General features: G+C 38.9%; 1 protein-coding gene across 4 annotated transcripts in view; it reads left to right on the top strand.

Annotated features, from left to right (window-relative positions):
• The window catches only part of LOC131258284 (ras-related protein RHN1-like), an 81,549-nt gene extending 67,128 nt beyond the window's left edge, over window positions 1-14,421 (top strand). For all 4 annotated transcript variants that reach the window (XM_058259504.1, XM_058259506.1, XM_058259507.1 and 1 more), the window contains 3 exons: window positions 744-817; window positions 13,878-13,971; window positions 14,068-14,421. In XM_058259504.1, the coding sequence (XP_058115487.1) occupies window positions 744-817; window positions 13,878-13,971; window positions 14,068-14,168 (269 nt within the window). In that variant the 3' untranslated portion in view covers window positions 14,169-14,421. The remainder of the gene's footprint in view (window positions 1-743; window positions 818-13,877; window positions 13,972-14,067) is intronic.
• The last annotated feature ends 301 nt before the right edge of the window (window positions 14,422-14,722 follow it).

Here is a 14,722-nt window from a genome sequence, read left to right as displayed (position 1 = left end):
GCGAGGTAAAGAAGCAGAGTAAGGAAATCATTATTAGAAAATCCTCTTTGGCCTAAGCTGATGCGAGCAATATCTTTGCATTGCAATAGTGAAGATACACTATCTAAAGAATATGGTAAAGTAAACAATGGAAAATCTAGATGCATGGGGTTAAGACATAGCTATGTGAGACAATTACCCAGTGAAGATACACTATCTAAAGTATACAGTAAAGCTGACACTAGGACCATTGGGTAACATGGTGGTTCCTGGGTGATACTTATGTGGACCATTGGACTGGTTGACTTGTCAGTGAGACTTGAAGGTTGGTTGAACGGTCAAAGCAGTTGCCAGGGTTGAAGGTTCTCTTAAACAGGCACCTAAACCTCTATATATACAAGGTCTAGGATATGGGTTTGATTTAGTCCGGTAACCAATTTCTCTCTTCAAATTCCAGTTTTCGAGTTCTTGTTTTGATCCCGTTTTCTAGTTCAAATTTCCATAGTTTTTGCACTTGGTCCGCGCTGGTTGCAAATACTCATCAATGAGGGATTGGCACCTAGCTTGAAACCATGAGAAGTTGACAATTATTAGTTGGGAAAGGGGAAATCTTCATTTACAATCGTGGATGCTTTTTTGGTATGAAACAGAAATGCATGTTGTAAAATATGTTAATGTCACAATGTTAATGTTGTTTAGATGCACTTTATGCATATTTTAGCTCACCACACATCTCACTAATTTTCAGCCTAACACTATTTCAGGAAATCCAAGTTTGGTGATGGTGTTAGTAGCAAACAAGGCTGACTTGGAAGAAAAAAGAAAGGTGGATACTAAGGTATTACTGAACTCTTCTTGATTTGTGGTCTTTATGTTGGTGCAGTTCATAATTTCATAGTTTTCTGTGTTCTTTTCAGCTTTTAGTTCTCCATATTATAGTTTGCGTTCTAGCAAATGCTAGTAAGTAGGAAGTAGAAACCACCTTAGTGGGTTGTCACTAAAGAGCTCCATAATGATTATCAAATAAATAACTGGCCGATGATCTTTTCCGCTCCCCAAGTATAATTCTAGTCACATATAAAGTTGTTTGCAAGGATTTCTTCTTCTTTGGGTGTTGAATGGTATTGAGTGGCTTGCTAATGTTAGTTTTTGCAGAGTTTCGATGTATGAGGCTAGTGTAGGAAGATAAAGATGGTGTTATATGTGGGATATGTGGGCTTCAAATTTTAACTGGAGGAGGAAGTGAAGGGGTTGAATAAGGCTTAGATGAGGGATTGAATGCAAATGGCCTGGTTTGGAGGGATCCTACCCAATCATTTCTTCAGCTGATTGATTGATGATTGTTTGCATCTAGTGCTAGGACATGGTATTAAGAGATGAATTCGTATTTGTTTGCTTTATTGTTTGTCCTGTATGGAATAGTAGTTATATATATATGTGTGTGTGTGTGTGTATTTATTCTTTGTATATCTGTTTTTTTTTTTTTTTAACTGGCCTTTAATCATAAAATGATTGATCTTCGATCCATGTTTCACCAGGGGTTGGCTCCACTAGCCTTTCTCCCTTTTAAGATTTACATGTGAAATTGTGCAATACAAGTTTGAAAAGACCTTAGTAGAATCAAGAATGTTATTTGTTAAATATAGTAGCATGTTGGCTGCATCAAGTTTTGAGAGGAAGTGCGAGCCAATTTAGGTGTTTGAGAGTGTTGATGTAGATGAAAATGTCTTGTACGGTTGTACAACACACCTAAGATGATTGTTATGTGATCCATATCATTGTACGACCCACCTAGCTTCTTTGATTAGTGGACCCCTTTCTTGATCCGCATTAGTATATGCGTAGAAAGCTTATTGTAATACGTGAGGGCAATTTTATTTATTTATTTTTATTTTTTATTTTTTGAGAGATATCATAAACTTTATTAGAAAGCTCGCAAAAGCGAAAAAAGTGCTCAAGGGATTTAAATTATTTTTTGTATTTTTGGGCCATTTTTGCCACTTTTTAGGTAATTTCTGAAATTTTCTGTTTTTTCTTTTTCCAAAATTTCTGTTCGTAATGGTAGCGGAAACCCTTAGCAGAATGTTATCAAACAGGCAAGAGGTGGGCCTCATTTTTGGCGTCAGAGGTTCACGTGAAGGGGTTGCTACTTGCGATATCTCACTAACAATATGCAGATGATACGATTTTATTTTGTGATGCGGAGGTGTCAATGGTTGACAATATAAGAAAAATTTTGGGGTGCTTTGAGGAAGTCTCCAGCTTCAAGATAAGTTGTTAGCAAAAGTGAGATGCTTGGTATTGATTTATCTAATGAGGAAGTCCGGCAGTTCGCAAAAGTTTTCGGATGTAGAACTAGGTCTTTCCCCTCATCCTATTTAGGTCTTCCATTATGCTTAGGGAAACTGGCAACTCATCTATGGAGCAAGGTGATTGAAAGATTCGAGAGGAAGTTATCTTCATGGAAGAGTTGTCACCTATCAATTGGAGGGCGAATCACACTTATCAAAGCGGTTCTCTCTTATCTCCCCCTCTATTTTTATGTCTTTGTTCAAGTGTCCGAAGTCAATTTTGGACAGGCTAGAGAAACTAAGGTGTGGCTTTTTCACGGAGAGGGGCCAAAGGAAAACAAAGTTTCACCTTTTAAATTGGGAAGAGGTGTGCAAACTATTCTCTAAAGGTGATGCAGGTATGAGGGTCCTATCGATGAATGTGGCTTTGCTCGGGAAATGGCATTGAAGATTTGGCTCCGAAGAACGAAGGTTGTGGAGGGAAGTCATAGCTTTGAAATATAGTGTCCAACCGGGGTGGGTGGGAAATTAAGAGTTCATCATGTTACCATGCTTCAGGTATATGAAAGGCCATAAGTTCAATTGGGCCCGCATTTAAAACCAGGGTGGCATACTCTCTTGGTGACAAGAACCGGATTCATTTTTGGTAGAATAGATGGTGTGGCTAGGTTTCAATGGAGGTGGAATTTCCAGCTTTGGCTAACTTAGCACCATCGAAAAATATAATAGTAGCTAGCTGTTTTTCATCCAATGGAGAGAGCAGAATTTGGTGTCCTTCATGTCGTAGAGATCTCACAGATGAAGACGTGGCTGATTTTGTAAAGTTATTGAAGCGTCTTCGCAATTTTCACACTTCTCGGATCTATGGACTCTTTGGTGTGGCGTATCGGCCCATCTGGAAAATTCTCAGTTCAGTCTTTTTTCCAGCAAATTCGAAACTCTTCTACACCTGCTAGATGGGATTTCTTTCATAGCATTTGGTATCATGGAGCCCCTTCTAAGGCCGCCTTCGTTTGGATGGTGGGGAGGAAGAGAGTCCTAACTATTGACAATTTGCAGAAAAGGGATATGATACCTCTTGGCATTTGCCTTGCTTGTATGAATGAGGCGGAATCAATAAACCATCTCCTCATTCATTGTTTCTTTGCGAGTAAAATGCGTTCCGTTATTTTAGCATGTTTTGAAGTGTCCTGGGTTATGCCCCAATTTATTGAAGACATTTTAAAGGCTTGGCATGGTAAAAAGTTTCCAAAGGATGAGCTCGCAGCATGATGCATGGTCATAACAGCGGTTTTATGGAATATATGGGGTGAGCGCAACAACGGTGCTTTCTTAATGAGAGAGGATCTTGTGAGGAAGTAGTTTGAAAATCCAAATGGAATGTGTTGGAATGGATATCTGTGCAAAACATGTAAATGTGGATGTAGTGTCATCCTTGCCTTCTTTGTAATGTTTTCGAATGTATTTTTTTCTGCTCAGTTTAGTGGCTTTTGAATAAAAATTTATGTTTATACGTAGAAAAAAAAATAAAAAATTCATTATCTGAAAGAATGATAGATCTATGTTGTTTAAATATAGATTTAAATTCTTTGAACATAGAATTACATTTTATAAGGTGTAATTTTATTTTTAACATATTTTTGCCAATTTTCAAAAATTTTATTTTACTTTTCAAAAATCAAATTGGAAAAATGAAAAATTATTGTTGTTTAAACTATCTATGAGCTGTGATTTTGTTTTCAACCATCTAGATCTACCCTTTATGTATTTTTTACCATTTCATAACTTTTTGGTTTTTTTTTTTTAAATCAATTTGAGAAAAAATAAAATGTGGATGAAATGGTAGAGATGAATACATTCATTTTCACCACTTAATTTTTTTAATCTTTTTTTTTTTTTTTTTGCAATTTTTTTGCCATTTATTTTATCATTATTAAAGTTGGACAAAAAAAAAAAAAAAATCAACGCCGCTGCTTATAGTTGGTCAACCTAACATAAAGCATTCGTACCAAAGAATGGTCTGATACACCATTAAATACAAGGTTAAAAATAGGATAGATTCTTAGATATCTCAATTTTTTCCTTTCTTTAATATTTTTTTCGTATTTATCTCTAGCTACAAAAAAATAAAAAATAAAAAATCAGTATGATATGGGTCGATACGGGCTCAATACCGATACATGACACTATATCGTATCATTTTTAGCCAAGCCAATATGCTCCCTAATATCGATATTTAGAACCATGCATTCTGATGAAACAAAAAATCGATCAAGCTTGGATATAATATTCTTTTATTGCCCATTAGAGTAAGAAAATTTGATATCCCCCAATGGAATGTCCACAAGCTCATTTTTATTAAACCTATTTGAGAACTACCTCATGCTGCGAGTGATGTGCTACCCGTCAATTTTCTAAAACGAGAACCTGACCACATTAAAATCCCTTCCAAGACACCAAGGCAACCCCCACCTTCTATGAGCCACAACCAACTCATCCCAAAATTCACCACCCAGACTTGGAATATTTAGGCCATACACTTCCATGAAGACCCATATGAAACCAGAAGCTAAATCCCTTAGTAACACAAGCAAAAAACTAACCATCCACCCATCTTCTCTTGCCCAAACATTGGTGTCCCAAATCACCACTATGCCTCCTACAGAACCCACCACGTCGAAAGACACCCAATCCTTCAACCTTCCTCTCCAAACTATATTAACAACTCTTTTATTCATTGACTGCATTTTAGTTTCCTCTAGAGAAATGATTTGAGCCTTGAACCTTTTGGAGCCTCATTTGAGGACAACCGACTAGCGCACCAAAAGCTCTAGATTTGATGGGGAAGGACCGGTTTATCCCTATATGCAGGCCCTCCCAAACAAACCCAGGCGAGACTTCCCCGTGGGCAACCCCCCCTTCGCACGGGTCCCCGAATCGCATAGTCCCATAGTGAGCCCCACCTTGTGGCCATTCTGCATCTCACAGACCCCACCTCTTAGGCCACCCACCCCGGCGTGGAGATACGATGTATTCTTGGAATCACACCAAAATGCCCCCATATCATCCACCCATGCTGGTGAGGAGACTCGAACACTGGGCTCCTGCTCTGATAACATTTTGATAATGGACAGCCGACCAGTGCACCAAAAGCTCTAGAGCTTATGGGGAAGGACCGATTTATCCCTATATGCAAGCCCTCTAGACAAACCCAGGCAAGACCTTCCCATAGGTAATCCCCGTCTCACACGGGTCCCTGAATCGCATGGTCCCACAGTGGGCCCCACCTTATGGTCATTCTACATCTCATAACCCCATCCCAACGCGAATATATGATGCATCATTAAAATCACACCAAGATAAGCCCACATCACCAAGTCCCTCACATTCCAACTAATAATCTTCATCAAGAAACCATCTCGATCTCTCTGCCTTATTCCCCATCTTTGGAAGAGGTACGTACCTCACAGTTAACAGAAGATGCAAGATTATTCAGTTCTCTCTTCCCCATTGCCAATTTAAATTTTAAGAATCTTATGCTGATTAGATTCTTGAACTTTTTCATTTTCTCTCTTTCCCACAAACTGGAAGAGGGCTATAAAGTCTTCCTCGCTGTCCCCGAGAGTGACTCCAACCATCTTGCCTATGTGCCCAATAGCCTCCTCAATCCCATGCATACCCCTAGCCATGGAAACATGACTTCCATCCTCCCCACGAATAGGTGTCACAATCACAGTCTCACCACCCTCAAACTACTCCCAGCTTCTTAATGGCTTTCAAAGGATACTTGTAAAGGAAGAACCTCCAAAACTTCCTCTAACAAATTGTCGTTAGTGGTGGCTCCTGCACCTCTAGAGCTTCATCCATCTTTTCTTTGGTAACGAGATCACACAGAGAAAGGAGTTTAAGAAGAGAGGATGAGGAGAAAACCCTAGGAGCCTTTTTGCTATGGTACCATTTTAAAGAGAAAAAAAAAAAAGCCTTTTGGAGAGAAAATCTAGTTAGGGCTGGACACCTAGCCCTCTTCTTATTTATATTAAGCATGGTGTTCCGTAACGGCCACCACCATTACCTTTACGATACAAGGCATAACGGCTGTTATGGCCCTATAACGGCCGTTACAGTCTCTCTCTCTCTTTTTTTTTAATTTATTGAAAAAACTCCCAAAAAACCTATATTTGTTCAATAATGTTGATTAAAAAATATAAAAAACATGTATATGTCCCGTAATAGACCATTATAAGGCTATTATGGTCTTAATAAGAGATGTAACGTGCTGTTAACAGCAATTACAGGTCGTTTTTTTTCCATAACGGCCGTTACTACCCCGTAACGTGTAACAGTTGCCACCGTTACCTTTACGTAACGGCCTTTACGGCACACCATGATATTAAGTGATGTCCCAAATTACATAAATACCATTGGAACTAAGGGCAAAAGAGGAAAAATAAACTAAATAAAAATAATAAGAGAAATAAGAGGAGAATAAGAGATGACCCATGGTCCAAAGAAAGGGCCCACGATCTAGAAATATCTATAAGTATAAAAATAAAGAAAGAATAACGGACCTGATTTAATACTATTACTTCTATTATTTTACTAAAATCATTGAAAAGATTAGCTAATTTTTATTAAAAATGGAAAGACGTAACAAATAATTAAAAGCATTAATTAATTTTAATATTTTAGTGAGAAATCATTTTTAATGTAAGCTATGTAGCGTAGGCTACACAACTTAAGCTCTTTCACGAGCTATGTAGCATTAAGAGTAAGCTACACACTACATAGTGTAAGCTATTTACAGCACTAGTTTTTACATGAGGCAGTCAAGGCGCCATTGACTTTTTACCTAGACCTTACACGCCAGCAAGCTCATTACACGTGTCCAAAGACCAAATTGATGGTTTGTCGGACCACTGAAGCCATTCACCTTCATCTTCAACCACAGCTTCTCTGCCTCCACACTCATTCGCTACAATATCCCCACCTTTCCTCCCAGAATGTGCCAAATCTTAAACACCTCCAGTTGATTCTCACTCCACTAGCACGAACAACTTTATATTGTCAATAGGAGTGGCCACCTTCTCTAGTAATGACAATTACTATTTCCTCCTGATGTAGAGGGTCGATGGCGACCAATTCCCTATAGCACAAACCCACTATTGTAAAAACATCACAAAACCAAAATTCCACCAGGAGACCCCAAATCAAGATCCATATCTCCTCCCATCCGAGAGCCGACCACTATTCTCACTGGCAGATCAAGTGGACTAGACCATCTCTGAAGATGTTCCTAACGATCCTATCAACAATTGCTTAAGGCCGAAGCAAGATCCACATTACTTCTCACTTAAAAGCTTGATGACTCCATCTTTTATCTTTTGGCCACAACACTATTTAAGGCCCTCACCCATCCCTGTGATTGAGGCTCCTGTTTTCATTGTCATCATCACACTCCATTGGAGCACCTTCCAAACATTTTCGAGCATCTTTGGGTGGGCTCTCACCACTGGGACCCTTGACGAGCCTCTTTTCCACACCTATCTTCCATCCATTAGAGCTTCTCCACCTTCCTCTCTTGGTCCCTTTCACGAAGCGCCCCGTCAATTAAGAAGACCATTTGCAACTACTCTTAGAAAGATTCAGAGGTCCCTACTCGATTCTCCCCATTGCCAGCCTTCAAGCCCTTTCCGCTTGCTGCCTTCCCTGAATGGGCTTCCTTTTCTCATTCCTTTTCCCCCTTCTAGAGAGACGAATGATTTTGAGCTGTTTTTGCCCTCTGCATAGTGTTGTATGCGCGCGCGCGCGCGTGTGTGTGTGTGTAGTGTTGTATGCGCCTGCTGAGTATGTTTCTGTATTCTTAGCCTTAGAATAAAACATGTGGGGAATTGTTGCCTTAACACACCAAAAAGTTTCTCTCTCAAAACTCTTATCTTCTCCCACAGTGTTCGAAATATCGGTATTGCGTTACGTATCACACCCTTGGGATATGGATATGTATCGGTTTTTGCATGGGATATATCGGTTGTATCGCATAATGTATCGTTGTTGTTGGAAACATGGGGAAGCATTGGGAAATTGGTCAAGTTTTTCAATGAAGCTTCAGTGATTGTTAAAAAAGGCATCAATACACTTATAAATCAAAACATTACAAAAAAAAAAAAAAAAACAAGCGCACATAATAGGTTTTCTTTGTATAAGGTCCTAATCCATGCGTTGTCTAACTAAATTGATGCAAGTATATTCAAAGTCTATCATATAATTGATAAATGTAAGAAGACGTGTGAAAACACAAGCAATGCATTCAAAAGCAAATGAAGAATTACTACATTAGGTTACATATATGTTTGATTTTATTTTTATTTTTAATTTTCCACAACTCGACCCATCTCCTCCAATTCTCGAAATTGAAGCTCCCAATCCATGATTTTTCATTCAAATTGTAACAATTTGATACTGATTTAACATGATTTGCAGAAGAAGAAAAAAAGGATCGAAAAAAAAAAAAAAATGCTCACTGGATCGAACATGTGGGATATATCCCACTACTTTTGCATTTCGTACCACACAAGTGGGATACAAGACATTGTGGGATATATCGACCAATATCGTCGATACTTAAAACACTGCTCCCACACATTTCTCTTTCTCTTCTCCTTTTCTTCTTCATTTCACTTACTAAAACCTCAAAACCAACTTGGTATCAGAGCATAAATCTTCGAGTTGATTGGTTCCACAAGAATCTACCAACGTCAACAACCGTACGGCTAACGTTAGCATATGTATGGCCTATATGGCCTGTTTTTGATCGGGAAGGACATGGTTTAAAACATCTTGATTTTAAAAGATTTATGGTGATTTTTGCAAGATTTTTTAAGATCATTTGAGGTATGTTTGATCCAGTTTTCACATTCGGCGGAACACCCCCAAATTTCTAATTATCATCAATTCTCCTCAAATTGATAATTGTTTTTCGTGCTTCTCTTCACATAGTGGGTCAATCCATTATCTTTATCTACTCAAGAATGCTATTTAGAATGAGGAGTGGATTTGGTGGGATTGTGATGCTAAAATGTGGACCCAATAGTGTCGGTTTTAGGCCCTGGTGGGTCTGAACATACACCAAAGCTCATGATGTATACTATGGTGCTTAGTCTTCTCTTATGAAGTGTTGGTGATGCAGGACAATTAACCACTTGCTCTAAAAGCTCGAACTGTTAGAGTATGGCAAATTAATCCCTTTATCTCATAGCCCAAGCCCCACATCTCATGTGTAGGACCTCGGCCGAACCCCTCTCGTGGGCTCGTGAGCCCCAAATCACATGGGCCGCCCACCCCGAGTGTCCCTGTATCCCACAGGTTGCCCCGCTCGAGCCCTGTGTGAAATGTGCATTAATCACCCCTCGGTGAGGAGTCTCGAACACAAGACCTCCCCCATGGGCCCCAAATCACATGGGTCATCCACCCCAAGTGTGTCCCTGCATCCCACGAGCTACCCTACTCGAGCCCGATGTGAAAATGCCCCTGCATTTGATGCTTGTTTCAAACATCTCTTGGTCCTTATTGCTTCTGGAACTCTAGGCCATCATCTGGATCTTGGTTTTGAAATTATTTTTGTTTATGCCCCTTGTGCTTCACTTTGAGTGATCTGCCCTTTGGATTTGTCTTTGTGTGCCATTATGGAGGACAATATGAGTTCGAGCTTTGGTTTGAGATCTTCGGAATCCCATCCCTTGTCAATCACAACAGTAAAGTTGAATGGTAATAACTACTTGCAATGGGCTCAATCTGTGAAGCTATTTTTGGGGGGGGATGAAATAGGCTTTTATATCTTGGATGAAGCACCAGATTCTACAGACGAAAATTTCAAGACTTGGATCAATGAGAACTACCAAGTCATGGCTTGGCTACTTAACAGCATGGAATCTGTTTTAAGCAATTTTGTCATGTTCCTTAACTTAGCAAAAAGGATATGGGACACCCTTCATGATATGTATTCAAAAGCCCAGAATGTTATCCAGAATCTTTCATTTGATCTCAGACATTGAAAAATTTCAACATGATTCAAGATCCCTGAAGGAGTATTTTTCAGCTCTTCGGGGTGTGTGGGGTGAGTTGGATCTCTATCATCCTCTCCCTTCCCTTTGTACATTGAACTATGAACATGCATGGAAGCAGCATGAAGAAACTCGAATAATGCAGTTTCTCTCTAGTCTCAACTCTGATTATTATAGTGTTCGAAAGCAGATTATAGTCGTGGACCCTCTTGCTCCTCTAACGGCTATCTATGATGTGTTAGAGGGTTGATACCTCATCCACCTCCACATTCATTCTGCCTAATCGATCTGCATATGCTACTAGGGACTGGCCTTCCTTTACCCATAGTTCTAGAGCTCCAGTGTGGAGTGTGCAATGATGTGGACATGAGAGTGGATTGATTTGTGAAGGCAAGGTGGTGACACTGATCGTGGCAACCATGGTAGTCATGGACGCAGACGTGGACATGTCGGACTTCGTACCTGTACACATTGTGGAGGCACAAATCATTTTGTTGAGAGATGCTGGGATCTTGTTGGTCATCCATCTTGGGCTAGCGTGTCCGTCGTTAGCAGTTCCTCTACCAGCTCCGAGAAGACTCCACAACTGACTGCATTGGAGTAGTCTTCCATGGGTGAGTATGTTCTTTTGTCTCGTGAGGCCTACAATACATTGGTGTGACTTCATGTTCGAGATGCTCCCAACACTTCCAGAGCCACAATAGTCTTGTTAGGCACTACTCTTCATGTGTCGTCTTCTTCTTCTCCTTGGGTCATTGACTCTAGAACCACTTCTCATATGACTGGTAAGTCTCATCTATTTAGATCTTATCTTCCTTCCAATCCATCACATTTTGTTACTGCTGCTGAAGGAAATTAAACTCCTATGTTTGGAATTGGTTCCATCAAGCTTTCTCCTTCCATGCGTTTGTCATTTGTTTTGCAAGACCATGGGATATTATCCCATACTTCATATCCACGAACCCTTCAACAAAACTTTTTGGCTAAGCGAAAGAACCATCACTATCTTGAAGTCACCCGTGCTCTATTACTTGGTACGAATCTTTCTAAACATTTTTTGGATGATGTCTTGACTACTATTGTGTTTCTAATTAATCTCATTCCCTCTCGAATATTATCACACAAGTCTTCATTCGAAATTTTGCATCCACATGATAAACCCTTTCTTTTACCCCTTAAGATTTTCGGATGTACATGTTTTGTTCAGATACTTGATGGTAGTAATGACAAGTTAAGTCCTCGGGCCATTAAGTGTCTCTTAGGTTACTCTCGATCATAAAAGGGGTATAAATGTTATGATCTTCATACTGATAAGAAATATGTATCCGCTGATGTGACATGCTTTGAAGACATTCCAAAATGTTCTAATGAAGGGAAATCTCTACATAATCCTCTTACTAGTCAGGGGGAGCCTCTGTAGTCTAACTCGATACCCCTTTCAGTGTCTAGTCTAGATGATACTCCCACTCCGTTTATCTCACCATTACTCAGCTGGATCTTTCCTATGTTGTGGGTGTTGTAAGTCAATTCATATATGCTCCTTGTGCCGCACATTTGACAGCAATATATCATATTCTTCGGCTTCTAAAATCTTCCCCAAGCAAAGGTTTACCATTTCAACAACATGGCCACCTTCATCTATCTAGTTAATTTGACGCTGATTGTGCTGAAAGTTTACATGATTGATGATCTATATCTTTGTATTGTAATGGCAACCTTGTCACCAGAAAGAGTAAGAAACAATTTGTCGTAGCACAATCTTCTGTTGAAGTCGAGTATTGGGCAATGGCTTATGCAACATATGAACTTATTTGGCTTCAAACCCTTTTATAGGAACTCAATTGTAATCCCCCAAGTCCCATTCCTTTACATTGTGATAATCAAGCTGCCATTCATATTGCTAGTAATCTGGTGTTCCATGAGCTCAAGAAGCACATTGAGATTAATTGTCATTTCATTCGGGAGAAAGTTGCTAACAAGATAATTGCGACTCCATTTGTTTTCACTGGGGACCAGTTGACCAACGTTCTTACCAAGTCTCTTAGTCAGGATGCTCTTCTTCATATCACTAGCAAGTTGGGCATGATCAATATCTATGCTCTAACTTGAGGGGGAGTAGAGAAATAGATGTGTGTATATTTGTGTCTTTTTGGGTGTGTGTGTGTGTGTGTGTGTACAGTGTTGTATGCTTCTGCGGAGTATGTTTCTGTATTCTTAGCCTTATAATAAAAGGTGTGGGGGGATTGTTGCCCTAACGCACCAGAAAGCTTCTCTCAAAAATCTTATCTTCTCTCACACCTTTTTCAGCACATGGATCTCTCAATCAGAAACCCCCTCCTCCTGGCCTGAACCCACTCTCCTCTTGGTCCTTGCCCCCATCACTAGCCATTCTTATTGATAAGGTAGATCAGCAAATGAATTTAAAATGTGCATGATTAATTTATGACAAAAAATTTTGAGTGTTGAGAAGCAGATAATGCTATCTTCAAAGAGGGGTTGTTATCTGAAATATTCTTTGGATGACATGCTTTTAGTCCCCCATTACTCAAAATCAAGGTTTTGAATGTTAGTTTCGAATAAAGTTTTGCATCTTTCACAATGGGAAATTAAGCAGGGAATTATCGGGAAATGTTTCGATATGGTGTAAAGTTTTGCTGGGGAAAACTTTGGGGAAGCTTTAGGAAAATGGTGGAATTCTTTAGTAAAACATGACGAGATGTTAAAAGACATGCTTACACACTTACTACTAAAAGCATTACAATAAGAACTTTTCATAATAGTTTCGGTTGTTCAAGAGACCAAAGGATGCATTTTTGGCCGTAAATTATGCAATTGTATCCGAAGTGAGTCCTTATTGTTCAAATGCCATACAATACAGGCAAAATGAACAATTGTGGTTGAAATCTATTTCTCATATTTCTTCCATGGAAGGGATTTGTGTGTGTGGTGACTTGTGTTTGTTTCTGTCGAAATTTGTGAAATATCCCAAGTTTGAATTGTGACGTTGTGAACTTGTAACTAAAAGCGTGCAGATATATCATTATATTTTCAATATCCCGATATATAGGTAGATTTTGATGATCTTTTTGTTGATAATTTGTAGAATATGCATTACAGGGGGTTTCGTTTCCCAAGGTGCAATACCCAAAATATTGGCTGATATATCAGCCAACGTTATTGAACTTTAAACCATGCTCAAAAGAACCTTAAGGTGATGTTAGTGATGCATGGATAGAAAAAAGGCTTGTTACCTATCCATCAAGATAACCTATGATTGAGGTGGCTATCAAAATCATCCCAAACTATCTATTATTGGCTTTCTAAACTCAGGCATTGTATCCTAAAAAAACCTTGCTTTTGCTCAGTCGAGGTCCGGCTCATTGTCTGCCCTAGTTCCAAAGATCAGGTGGCTTTGAATTGCTTGTCAATAGAACCTTGCTACTTTCCTGAAATTGTGAAATTAATTTCTATCTTCTTTGTTTTCTTGTGTATTTTTCTTTCTTTTTATCAATTGGTTCTTTCCGTTTCATCCCTTCATTGGTTGTTGCAGGAAGGCGAGCTATATGCTCAAGAAAATGGATTATTTTTTATCGAAACATCTGCAAAAACATCACAAAACGTTAACGAGCTCTTCTACGAAATAGGTAAGTAATTTCATGTATCCTTTGCAAACATCTAGCAAACACTTAACCAAGATGGTCGATCATGCTAAGAGCATGTTTTTAAAATCTCATTTTCAGCAAAGCAGCTAGTAAAAGCTTGTCCTTCTCGCCCTACGGGAATAAATCTTCAAAATAGAATGCAAGAAAGTGGGAGGAGATTCTTTTGTTGCTCGTCATGAGTTATTCGCAGTCTATAGTTTTCTTTATGTAATTAGTTGAAAGGTGGAACTCAGGTAAATTTCGATGGTGCTATCCTCTTCAATGATGTTGACTCATATAAAAAGGAATGCTAGCGACAGAACTGAATCCTAAGCTTTCTATTGTAACAAGGAAACTGATTTTCATTTATGAAGAATATGCTAGCTGCTACATACCTGGATTATTCATCTGTCTTGCAGGTTCTAAGTTTTCTATTACAAGAAAGTATTCTGAGGGGTTGTTTTGTAGGCTCCTAAAAATGAGTTCATCACATTTTAGTTAACAGTAATTATATGTTAGAGATCTTGATGTCCAATACATAATTACTGTTAACATGAACTCATTATGTATTATGGATCAGCATCTCTAATACATTATGGATCAGCATCTCTAATACATAATTACTGTTAACTAAAATGAGACGAACCTCATTTTTAGGCATCCACCAAACAGGGACTAAGAGGCTGTTTGGATACACTACTAATCAATTAAATCTTTTTTACCCATGTTTTGTTAAGAAATGGAAAATGGAAAA

Source organism: Magnolia sinica, chromosome 10, assembly GCF_029962835.1.
Source record: "Magnolia sinica isolate HGM2019 chromosome 10, MsV1, whole genome shotgun sequence".
NCBI lineage: Eukaryota > Viridiplantae > Streptophyta > Magnoliopsida > Magnoliales > Magnoliaceae > Magnolia > Magnolia sinica.
The sequence above is the reverse complement of the archived record's forward strand: the minus strand, read 5'-3'. Positions and strand labels throughout refer to the sequence as shown.